Source organism: Caretta caretta, chromosome 9 (genome assembly GCF_965140235.1).
Source record: "Caretta caretta isolate rCarCar2 chromosome 9, rCarCar1.hap1, whole genome shotgun sequence".
Taxonomy (NCBI): Eukaryota; Metazoa; Chordata; order Testudines; family Cheloniidae; genus Caretta; species Caretta caretta.
The window spans coordinates 23,300,233-23,313,356 of record NC_134214.1 but is presented as its reverse complement, the minus strand read 5'-3'; the positions used below and the strand labels follow the sequence as shown (position 1 = coordinate 23,313,356).

The window sequence follows — 13,124 nt, the reverse complement described above, 5'->3', positions numbered from 1 at the left end:
CTTTATGAAAAATTCGAATTTCTGTGTCACAGAAATGTCTATATATTTTTCGTCATTCTCTAAGTGTCATTTGCATGACAACTGTCTAACAAGTTAATCCTGTCAAGGTTTTCTTTACCTATCTGAACATCTCAGACATTTATTGACAACCCAGTTTTTGCATCCAAAAAAACTAATGTCACAGTTGAGGATTATGACTTCAAGTGGAGATTAGACAGCGAAAGAAAATGAATTTGGGGCCGCAAAAGGGTTCTGATTTTCGTGCTAATATCCCTTATGGGTGTCTGTCAGCTATGTTTTGTTTTTTAATATAGACTATTTTGGAGCATTTGGACTGCAGTGACCTATAAAGTAGTATCCTGTCTGTTTTTACTCTCATGTGGGTCCTTGAATATTTTTGGCTATTGTTTCAATGATTAATAGAAATGTGTAGCCATTTTGATTATGCATAACTAAATAGGATAAGGCAAAATATCAGTAAAGAGACATATTCCTTTGGAATTCTGACTAGAGCATAGCTTCTATGATAGATAACACAGTGCTTTGTCTTTTTAGGTTTGACTATACTCACAAGAGACAGTCTGGTGGGGCAGGCCAGTATGGTAAAGTAATAGGGTGTCTACAGCCTCTGGATCCAGAGAACTACACGCAGTTGGAGTTTGAAGACAGAACTATTGGAACAAACATCCCAAAGCAGTTTATACCTGCTGTTGAAAAGGTGACGAATATTTTCTAATATTTTGTATTTATGACATAACAATTGCACAATTCTTACCTTCCTCCTGTTGTCATCCCTGAGGAGACCAATCTTGCCCCATTGGAGGGAATGAGAGTTTTACTGTTGATTCAAGTTCAGGCAGGATCAAAGCCTAAAAGTGATTTTGCTGTGTTTTGCCCAATTCCTAAGATTTCCAGTTTTCTATGTAATTGAGAAGGTCTTGTTACTTATATTACTAAAGACAATGTAAACAGATCAGTTTCCTCATCTTTGGCATGTGATATTCAATGTAAGACAAGAAACAAACAAAAAAGAACAAGTTTTTTTCAAATGTTTTAATAAAACAATCCTACTTCCATTGAGACTGGTTTCTGAACAACCCCTTTCCTGAATGTACCTGCTTTTGGCTATGTCTAGCCAGCAGCAAATTCTGAAAAAATGTAGTGTGTGTGATATATCTGAGATCTTTTTGTGCAGGAAACTCCAGCTAAGTTAAATTTCCTGAATAATTTCCCAAATTTCTCCACTGTGTATGTCTGTTTTTATGTGGCTGTATAGTTTAGTACATATAACTTTTAATATTAGCATGTTAATGGCAATGTCTCCATCATAGCACTGCTGTACCATTTTATGTTGCTGTATTTCTGAATCTCTTGTTGATTATGCAAAGAGATCATTCTTGGACACTTGTGTTTTGCACCCCTAACTTCAGTTGCACAACAAAAGAAGGATTTTGGCCAACCACTGCCAAGAAAGAAAAAAAAAGGATGCTATCAAAAATGAAGGTGACATCTTTACTGATAGTGTGCCTCGTCAAGCCATTCTCTTTCTATTCAGGATGATACTTCAAATACCACAATCGTGGGCAATCTTATAAAAACGTAAATAGATTATTTTAAAAAAATTAAACTTGCCCTGAATTCCTCACCTGTTCCGTCTTCCAACGTGACAGCAAACCAAAGTGTAAGAAAATGCCAGTAAAGAGCTTTCAAACTCTTCTGAGGGAGAAACATTCTTTCCTTTACTGTATTATGTTTTTGGGTCTTGTTTTTTCTTCTTGTCAAGTAATAGGACTAGAATTAGTTTAGGATTATGCTTGCTGTGAAGCTTTCTTTCTCTTAGCAAAAGACTTGATGCTTAGTCTCTGGAGGCAGTTTACTGTTCCTTACACACTACCATTAACATTATCCTTTTTTAAAGCTATATTTTGGGGTGAAAATTGCTAACTTTGAGACACTTCTCCACAGGGATTCCATGATGCATGTGAAAAGGGTCCTCTGATAGGTCACAAGATTTCTGGAGTCCGGTTTGTCCTAGAAGATGGTGCACATCACATGGTGGATTCTAATGAATTCTCTTTCATCCGAGCAGGAGAAGGGGCCCTCAAACAAGGTATCTTTGAAGATGTGCTGTTTTACGTGTTCATAATTGAATCTTTGTTCAAACCAAATTAAGCTATTGATTTCATTTTTATGCTCCTTGCTTGCTTCCCTACTCATACACCTTTCCCATTCAGAGGCAGTCAGCCAAATGTAACCTGTGTTGAATAATGGATGTGTAAGATTTGTAGAAATTCCAAACAGTTATTCTGAGGAATGTGACCTCACTCCTGAAGCTGTAGGAAAGAGACAATGGACCCTTTTTTCATAGATCTTTGTGGGAACCACCCCTTCCATAATCATAGACACCTGTAAGAGTAATTATGTTTGGACAGTCTCTCCTGGAATGTCATGCAGAGTAGGTAGCTGCTACAGTGGAACATTGGTTCCTTTAATGGTATAAAAATTGATGCTTTAGAAGTGCTATCATAAGCTGATAATAGACTTTATCAGAATGATTCACAGAATTGAAGAACAGAAAACTCATAAGCTCCTACCTAGACAATGGGCCAGATTCTGATCTTGTTTGTGCTAGTGAAACTGAAATCAAAATCTGGCCCAATGTTTGTTCATTTACATCTTAATTCATACTCCCTGAATGGCTCCATCTGGGCTTATATTCATCACGAACAAAATTAGATTGTACAGTTGTATTTGAAAGAACATATACTCCGATATTGTAATGGTAAACTTAATCTTCCCTTGTATAAAATGTCACAAATTAGTGAACACACATGACATACCAGCTAGGGTAGGGGATTGGCAACTTTTGAGAAATCAGAAAAGGGTTTCTTCTAGAAGCTAGTCTTCCAAGAGTACTAAGAAGCTGTTGATTCTAAATAGCACTTGGGTTAGAAGGGATGTAAAGTTGTCATAGCATTTAAACTCTGCAGAAATAATAAAACACTTGTCATAGGAACCTGCCCTGATCACTCACTCCCAAGCAATTGTAATTGATTAGATTTAATTTCAAAGTCAAATACAACATCTCTACACTGATCTCTTTTAAGATGGGTTTATGTCTCTGCTTTTTATGCTACAAATTGTGATCATGCCTCCTCCCCATCCCTAAAACTAATAATTTCAAATGCTTGTTGAAGAAGTTCTAAATGATGCTGCCAGATGTTTTCTGAATCTATCAAGCCGAAACAGCAAATAGAAGCCCCTTCTAAGTAAAACTTAGAAAGTATGATCTATGTGTCAGACCTCTGTAGGGAGTTGTTAATTCCCCAAGGAAACAGAGAAGTAAGTTTTTTCTTAAGAGTATCTGAGATGGTATTTGGCTGAGCCTAAAGTAAAGTCAGGTTATTTAGAAGAGAAGGCATCTTGAGGAAATGGTTCCTCTTTCCCCACTCCTAATGCCAATTCAGCAAAATACCCCAAATTAATTATTCATATGGGGTAAACCTTACCATTGAATCTGCACCAGCATTTTCTAATCATCTGCCTCTATAATAAAAGTTTGTCATATTGTGTAGAGACTGTAGGACAACCCTGTGTTTTCAAGACACTCTCCTATTAGCAACAGTTGCCAAAAAATTCACATTATGGGTCTGTAACGTGCACTGAATCATATGAAGTTACATTATGCCCTCAGAGGTTTTGACGTTCTGCTTGCATCTTCTTGAACTAATATATTTTCAGTATTTTATTATTAATTCTCAAGTAACAAGTCATGTCAAGCTGGTTTAGGTGTACACATAGCTATTATTTGAAAGAGAGCATGAGTCAAAGGGCATTTTCCATAAAGAATAGATTCCCTTATCCATATAATGATTATTTTAGAAGTAGGAAATATCTGATGGCACAGTAACTCAAGCATCTAAATCAAGTATTTCAAGACTAAAAGATATGCTGTAGTTCAAACTGAAGTTATAGACATGATGGAGTAATAACTGGGTGCAGTTCTGTTGCCTGTATTATGTAGCAGGTTCTGAGGCCAGTATTATACAGACTAGACCAGTGGTCCCCAAGCCCCCAAAGGAGGCACGGAGGAATGTCTGGAGGGATTGGGGGGGCCTGAGCCAGCCCCCACAGGGGGTGGGGAGGGAGTACTACACGGCCCTGCTCTGCCCCCAGCCCCTCTCCAGCCCCAGCTGCAGTTGTGATCCCCCCAGTTCCGCTGCTGGCCCTCTGCCACAGCCCCACTCCTGGCCTGTGGCTGCGGCTTGGCCCCTGGCCCTGGCTGCAGCTCCAGGTTGTGGCTCAGCTCCTGGCCCTAGCTGCAGCATCATCCCCTGGCTCCGGCTCTGGCTCCACTCCCAGTCCCCAGCTATGACTCTGCTCCTGGCCTGGGGGGCAGGGGGCGGGGCGCGGACACATTCCATTACTGATAAGGGGAGGGCGTGAGAGGAAAAGTTTGGGCACCACTGGACAAGATTATCATAATGACCCCTTCTGGCCTTAAAATCTATGATATAAAGAGTGCAAGTCCTCACTGAGGGAGGTTGGAATTCAAGACATTCTTCTCCAGTAATGTAAGAAATACACTTAACATTAATCATGAAAGCCCTTGACATTGCTGTGCGCCAGAATATTATGAATATCAAGTCATCACAGCCAGGATTCTCCACTAGTTCCTATGATGGTCCATGCACAAGTATAACTTATAGCTAAGTGTTACCTTTCAAAACTGCCATGGAAATCTTCAAGCCCAGGTGCAATATCTGTTTTCTCACCCTTTACTGTCATGATGATTATAATGGGAAATTGCCTGTCACTTTTGGCCTTATCCAAAGCACTTTGAAAAACTTGCATTGATTTCAATGGGCTTTGGATCAGGTCCGGTGGGCTAGTGGTTGAATATAATTTTGCATGCCTGAGTTAGATCATTTTTGAAGACTGTGTAATATGTATGGATGAGGGAAACATAAGGATGTGACTATTCTACTTCATCTTCCTTTTTATCCAGCTATGGAAAATGCAACTCTGTGTATACTTGAGCCCATTATGTCTGTGGAAATTGTAGCACCAAATGAATTCCAAGGAGCTGTGATTGCTGGAGTTAATCGTCGTCATGGAGTGATCACAGGACAAGATGGAGTAGATGGCTATTTCACTCTGTATGCTGATGTATGTGCTGTTCAATGTGCCTAAACCTGTTTCCCCTTTCAATGACAGACCTAAAGCTGATTTACAAGAAACTTTATTTTAATATTTAGGCAATTATGTTATGAACAGAAGCAATTTCTCGTTTCCTCTCCTGCATTATTATTAAGTCTATGGCTGCTTTTTCTGAGCTCCAAATTTGCCCACATTAGTCTGATAAGTAAACCATATCCGAGGGATAAGTGTGACCTGGTGGAAGAAGTTAAATGTCATTGTATAGCAACATGTAGAACAGTACTATTAAACCTATTGTAAGTCTCCGCTATTTTAGCAAAGCAGTTTCATGCAGTGGCTAAAGCATTAGACTGGGACTTGGGAGACCTGAGTTCTGTTACCTGCCCTGCCACTATATGATCTTGGGTAACTCTCTATGCCCAGCAGTCCCATCTTAAAAACAAGGAAATTGATACTTCTCCTGCTTTGTGCATTGAGAGGTATAGATGAAAAGCTCTTCACTGAAAGGGACACGCTCTACTTTTTAAAACTAATAATTAAGTTTTCTAGTAGAGCACACTTTAAATAATATGTCCAGACGTCTTTTTTTATTATTTTGTTTGTTTTTAAAAGGATTTTTCCTCTCCTCTGTTGTTTACAAAGGTCTTTTCAGCCAGGAGAAGGGTCTGACCAACTAACTATACAGTGGAAGCAATGAAACCAAATTATAAACAAAGTCCTGGAAGAAGCACAGAGTAAACTACCTAAAAAGTAGAAGAAATATTTCTTCCTCTAACTTCTTCCAGTTATAGTAACCTGTAGTGTTGTTACAAGTAACAATTGCAGATTTACAGACAAATGAGATTTTTTTCAAGCTGATTAGTGTCTCTTTTTTACATTTAATTGTCTTGCTAGTTCAGGTTAAATTTATTTCTGAACAGTTGTAGGAGGTTAAAATACCTCAGCACAACTCCTTATCTCTGGCTGCCTGGTCATTCATTTTCATCCCTTACCCCCCAAAAAACATTTTTTAACCACCGTGGCAGTACTTTATCTCCATCTATAGCTTTGTCTACCTAAGGAAAAATAATCCATTGCTGACAGTGAGTGTCAGTAACATGTGCAGCCAAATCACTGCTGAACATGGTTTAAATACAACTACAGCCAAGGACGAACCTTCTCAGTGCTATTACAGAAACTGTGGTTAAAACCTGCAGCCCAGAGATATTTCCAACTGGGACCTCTTGTGTGGTACTACAGCGTACTGAGGTTGTGCCATTAAGCTAGCTGAGATGTCCTTAAACTGAGAAAGTCCTTGTTTTCCTGCTGAGCATAATGAAAATAAATGCTTTGAAATAAACACCATTTATAAAACCATATAAGAAAATCAATACTAAACGCAAAGCATAATTTTTAAAGTGTTACCAACTGGCTTTTTTGATGTCATAGTAAAGATTAGGAGAATGGAGCCTTTAATTCAAAATTACATTGAAAAATTTCTTGCTTGCACAAGAATAACATGTATAATACAATTTCAATTGGATTTCAGGTGCCACTGAATAATATGTTTGGATACGCCACAGAACTGAGATCCTTCACAGAGGTAAGTCAGCAAATAAACTCTGCATACTTTTTATTGAAGAATATTGGATTTGCAGAAATAAGCATCTGAAGTTGTGTTTATCAGTGGGTCACAATGGTGACAGCAACAGTAGAAAAGAGAATCCAAATAGGGAGTAGAGTCATAATATAAACATGTGTATCGCTAATGTAGTTTATTCAAGAGTACTCAATTTTATTAATTTCTACAGCAGTCAGAAGCTGTACAGATGTTAGACACTTTAGGACAAAAATGGGCCAAAGATGCCTGCGATAAATTATTAATTTAATATTAGACACAACAATTGTGAGTGAGAATAATAATTGGTAGAGAGGGGATGGAGAAAAGGAAGATGTGGGTTATGGCAAAGTGATCTACAGTTGAGCACATGCACATTTTGATAGTATGGTTGGGTTTTTCAATTACTATTAGGGCAACAAAGAAGAAGGACTTTTGGGGTGGGGGAGGGATAGCCCAGTGGTTTGAGCATTGGCCTGCTAAACCCAGGGTTGTGAGTTCAATCCCTGAGGGAGCCATTTAGGGATCTGGGGCAGAAATAGGGGATTGGTCCTGCTTTGAGGAAGGGGTTGGACTAGATGACCTCCTGAGGTCCCTTCCAACCCTGATATTTATGACTCTTAAGTAGTTTGAATTAAGACCGGTAGAGGCATAGAAGAATAGAATGGGGGGAGTTTCATTCATGGAAAAAGGTACAGAGATGGAAGCAAATTGCACTGCCTCGCATCGGGCTAGAAGGGGAATGGCTTAGCCATACAAACAGCCAGTCCCCTAGGGTGTCCAGTTCACTGTGAAGGTCCAAAAAGAGTTACACATCATGTACACTGTGGCATATCATGGCAATATCTAACTTGACACCATTCTGGAGAAGGGCTCCAGATTCAACTGAAGCCAGGTCTTCTAAAAGGGGAGACCTCCCCAGAGTAACCAAATTTAGAAAGGCCTGTGCCCATTGGTCTGTCTGGGTCGATGGTAGTTTCCACAGAAAACAATACAACCTGCTGGCAATTGTATGCCAGTAATTAATAGTACCAGTAACTCTTAGAAGCAATGTCTGTTGAGAAGTTTAGAAAGGAGGTGAAAGACTAGATCCTTGTATAATGCATTTGTACTTAAAATAGTTATCATCCAAGGCTGCTATGTTCTTGCCAGAGTTTCATTGCATGTAAACTTCCTGTAGCATTACGTTCTTTTAACAATAATAATTAATGATTTTAGAATCTTTAAATGTTTACAAATTGGCTGATATTCAAACTGCAGATTCTTGGAGTTCTAGGGGATGGAAATTTTTCTCTTCTAAGCAAAAAATGTTGGTATTGTTGGATGGTTGAAATAAAGGGCCAGATCTTCAGCTGATGTAACAACAACAACAGTTATTTTGAAGTCAGTGGAGCTATGTAATTTATACCACCCGAGACTCTGGCCCATAGTTTTCAGCTGATTAGAATATACAGTAAATGTACAGGTATTGTCTCCTTTGAGGAAGAGAGTCAGGTAGGGGTACCATAGAGTACTGAAGGAATCAAAGCAACATATTTCATACATTCTGAATGAGAAGCCTAATCTTTCTAGGGTACTTTTTTCTTTTAGAAAGGATTGGAGAGTACTTGGAACAAACAGTTAATGGAACAGTATTGGCAGGACTGAAATTTGGAGAATTCTGCCATTTTTTTCTCCCAATTAAGTTCTGATGGCCCTGGTTCAAGAAAGCATCCCTATTCCATTGAAGTCCATGGGATTTATGCATGTGTATAAGTCCATCCTTATTCTGGAAGTGCTTAAGCTTGGTCCAAAAAAATGGTGTTTTTTTTAAATAGAGCTAATAGAGTATTGCTCCCAATTCCACTCTATGCCCAGGATGCAGGGTATCAAGAAGGGGGAATATGGGGAAAGGGCGGGGAGACAGTTGTCAAGGCAGGGCAAGTGAGAATTGAGGAGAATAATACTGCCACTTTTGAACCCCAGAGCACTAGTATTTTGTGCAGAAACCTACATTGTCTACGTAGCTGGAGTCATTGCCCCCAGCAGGTGTTGCTGTATAAATGCATGTTTGGTGGGAGACAGGAAGATACGTTAAACAGGAGGACACCTCCATATTTAAAATGTGTTTATAGATGGGTGGGCTTTTAGTTATGTCTTCTACAAAAGACAAATAATAAATATTGATACACTGAAAATGAAAATCTAAATTTGGATACCTCCTAAATACTTGCTATGTCATTGCAGGCTAATGATTTTCACATGCTTTGGGAAAAAAATGTTTTCCCTAATCTTAAGTGATAATATAAGGCATGAATTTAACACTCTTCTTAGTGTCTGTCAGAATGGAAAAGCTTGGGCATAGAAGCTACTTTCCAAGTCCAATACGTGTTGCCCATTTTGAATTTCTGTGCAGGTAATGGAGATCTTTGAAAGCAGCACTTCAGCAAGCAAGATCTCCATCTTTAACAATATGAATTTTTAAGACTGTATGTTGACTTAATTACTAGAGTACTCTTCCCAAGTGAGATTTTCTGTACATAAATCACTCACAAATAGCAGCTCAACATTCTGTTACATGCAGGTACTTCTACCTGTGAGGTGTTGAGTGGGTCATTATTAACACCAGCATCAGTCTTTTCCAAAAAAAGAGGAAGCAAAATTATAACCCAGTGATGGTCAGTTGGTTGTTATAAAACTATTTGTCTCGGCTGCTTTCCAAGAAAAATATACTGTATGTGAAATAAATCTGGACTTACATTACAGAACGCTTCATTGCGTGGCTCTTCATGCTTTACTGGCAGTTATTATTGCATATTGCTTTGCAGAACATTGTGCAATCTAACTGTCAAGTATGTGTGTGTTTACAGTGTCCCTAACTTTGATTTTTTTCCCCCCCTTCAGGGAAAGGGTGAATATACAATGGAATACAGTAGATACCAGCCATGTTTACCTAGTATTCAAGAAGACCTAATTCACAAATACCTAGAAGCAACAGGACAACTTCCCGTGAAAAAGGGCAAGGCCAAGAGCTGACTTGCCTCCTCCTGAGTGTTAATTAGCAGCTTTTCACAATCTTCCGACAAACTCTTTCTCCTGCAAAGCTCTGTAACCTCAGTGACTCAACACCTCCAGGGTGAATAGATGAATTCAGACTGTATCAGGACCTAATCTTTATTAAAAGCTCCTTCCTTTATGATACATTCAGAAGTTACCTGGCGATCACGGCTGAAATGGTCACATACAAATTCCATTCATTAGCAAAAAAAATCTGTTTAATTATAATAATAATTTGTCTTTGAATTTTTTGTTTTAAAGCACTTGTATTAAAATGGTGATATGGTAATTATTTTATTTTGTTACTTGGGAAAATACAATACTGTGACTATTGTGCCTCAATTTTGAATCTTCTAGGATCCCAATTCAGAAGACTAAATTTACACAGCTTGATGGGCATCAGGTGGAAGAATTCTTATCCAATAGAATGAAAATGTGTCCTTAAAGGATGTTCCCAAACAGATCCCTTTGCTTCTATAAGTCACTCATTAGCAATAAGAAAAGGAGTACTTGTGGCACCTTAGAGACTAACCAATTTATTTGAGCATGAGCTTTTGAGAGCTACAGCTCACTTCATCGGATGCATACCGTGGAAACTGCAGTAGACATTATATACACACAGAGACCATGAAACAATACCCCCTCCCACCCCATTGTCCTGCTGGTAATAGCTTATCTAAAGTGATCATCAAGTTGGGCCATTTCCAGCACAAATCCAGGTTTTCTCACCCTCCGCCCCCCCCCCCCCCACACACACACACAAACTCACTCTCCTGCTGGTAATAGCCCATCCAAAGTGACCACTCTCTTCACAATGTGTATGATAATCAAGGTGGGTCATTTCCAGCACAAATCCAGGTTCTCTCACTCCCTCACCCCCCTCCAAAAACCACACACACAAACTCACTCTCCTGCTGGTAATAGCTTATCAAAAGTGACCACTCTCCCTACAATGTGCATGATAATCAAGGTGGGCCATTTCCAGCACAAATCCAAAAACTTGTGGCACCTTAGAGACTAACAAATTTATTTAAGCATAAGCTTTCGTGAGCTACAGCTTATTTCATCATAGCTCGCGAAAGCTTATGCTCAAATAAATTTGTTAGTCTCTAAGGTGCCACAAGTACTCCTTTTCTTTTTGCGGATACAGACTAACACGGCTGCTACTCTGAAACGTTTGATTTTCACATGCACATTTGTTCATCTACTGCAACTCCTGCTATGCTTACAACATTCTCTGCAGATTTCAAGTTAACAGGTCATGGGGTGGGGATGGGGTGTGAAGCTCAAAAGCAAGAAAGCGTTTTGGGACAACGTTCCTGGCACCTTGTTCTGGTTATCCAGACACAGAATGGAACTGTAGTGACATGCTTTGCATTAGCATTCACAAAAAGATAGCGAAGATGGTTATTTTTAAATAACTATTGTAAACAAATACAATTTCAAGGATTTGCCAGGTGCACATAGACACAAAACAGATGCATTTAGCTCCATGCACACTAAACCTCATAGAATCAAATCCTGCTTGCCCGGCTCATGTATGTGCTATTCTCAGCTGGAGTACTCTTGTGAATAAGATCAACTGGATTTGGCCTTTAAAAGTGCCCCACACGTTGCTTATTCCTTTGTAATCCAGTAAAATAAATGTTCTAGCAGGATCTTCCTTTGCCACAAACAGATAAACCCCCTCATAAAAGTAATAAGGATATATTTGAGAAAGTAAAAACTGGGTAATTGTCACTTATTTTCCATATATTTGTGGCCCTCATTTTGTCCTCTTATCAGAGGATCACTTTTTTTTAAATTTTTTTAAACAAATAGCTTACATAGACCCAGATTTATCAATGTAAAGGTCATAAGAGTTTCCTGAATTTAGGTCAAAAATCTCTCTACAGGAATACAGGGTGATATGGTTATTGAAGGGACTGACAAAAGCTGGTTGCTCAATACAAGTGGCCTTAGAATAACGCTCAGATAGAATTTAGGCCCTAATTCTGATCTTGCACTAGTGTTAATTGGAGAAACTCCATGTTTGTCAGTGGAATTACACCAATATAAACCTACGTGAGTGAATAAGACTCAGACCCTATAGATTTCTTGGTGGTTTGGTGGGGGAAGGATGGTGTCTTGCACAGGTTTTGTTGGATCTGTAACATGGTAACACATCCTGTATAAGGAGTTTCAGTAACAGTCCAGACCGCTCCATTGTCTTCTCTTTGGGTAGTAACCATTAGTTTGTTCAAGAATTTTGAGGGGTCACTTCTATCTTTGTATCTGTCACCAATCTCAATTTTCATGGAAAAAGAGGCAGTGCTCCTACTTTCAGTAAATGAATAGTCCATTGCATCAGGTGGGTGAATTTCAGCTGTTCATGGGTTTGTGAGGCAGCTGTCCTCTCAGGGAGCAAGAACAGAAAGGACCAAAACATTCTAACAAAGTGGCAAAGCTTTGAAAATAAATACTTTGTTGAATCTGGGCTTACTGGTTGAAATACTGTTATTTAAGTTGCCCCCCCTCCATACAGACTGAGCTTGATGACTCTGATTAAAACATTTGACTGGGAGAATTTAGCCGAGAATTTAGACCATTGTAGTTCACCTATTGCAAGGAATTCCTTTAACTTATTATAAGTAAAAATGCTGTTTTCCTTGGTATTAAGACAATCCCAGATAGATTGGCATAGATTTAAGAGTGGGAGGTGAGGGGACACCCCAATTGCCCTAAACCTAGAACATGTGGCTTAGGGCAAGGAATTTTGAGTGAAAAACTATGAATGTTCTTACAAAAGGACTTTAATATGTTTGGGATGGGGCAAAAAGGCAGCAGTAGAAAAGACAGTCTGAGAGTACTAGCTGGGTAACTTGAAAACAGCTGTTTGCTGGAGACCTGCTGTGGGGATACATCTGTGCAAAGCTTTTTCTGTTCTGTCCATCTTTATTCAAGGTAATAACAGGAACTCTGTGCATATTGTAAACAAAAATAGACTAGGAATGACCATCCTGGGTCTTTGGCCTCATTTTTCTTCTGAAAAATTTGTACTTCTCCAAGCAAATTGTTCCAGGCTGTCTGCACGCTGAGGAAGATGACACTACATCAGTTTTTGCTCTGTCCATATTTTTACAGTTGCCTTCCTAACCATGAGGGCGAGAAACTTTTTTTTTTTAAAATGAAAGCTTAGATAATGGAGCACAATTTTGTGTCAAGGAGTAGCTTGTGCACTAAAAATGTTGTGGTCACAGAACAGTGGAATACACCAGGTTCTTCTTCTTGGCTTATGTTTATTTTAGTTTGTGATAGAGAATGTTTTTCTCTGCCTTGCCTGTTGCTCTTT

At 39.0% G+C, this 13,124-nt stretch overlaps 1 protein-coding gene across 1 annotated transcript in view; it reads left to right on the top strand.

Moving 5' to 3' along the window:
* GFM1 (G elongation factor mitochondrial 1) overlaps positions 1–10,082 on the top strand; it is a 41,929-nt gene extending 31,847 nt beyond the window's left edge. The window contains exons 14-18 of the mRNA XM_048864327.2: positions 556–718; positions 1,966–2,110; positions 5,009–5,169; positions 6,689–6,742; positions 9,641–10,082. Coding sequence (XP_048720284.1) covers positions 556–718; positions 1,966–2,110; positions 5,009–5,169; positions 6,689–6,742; positions 9,641–9,772 — 655 coding nt within the window. The 3' untranslated portion in view covers positions 9,773–10,082. The remainder of the gene's footprint in view (positions 1–555; positions 719–1,965; positions 2,111–5,008; positions 5,170–6,688; positions 6,743–9,640) is intronic.
* The last annotated feature ends 3,042 nt before the right edge of the window (positions 10,083–13,124 follow it).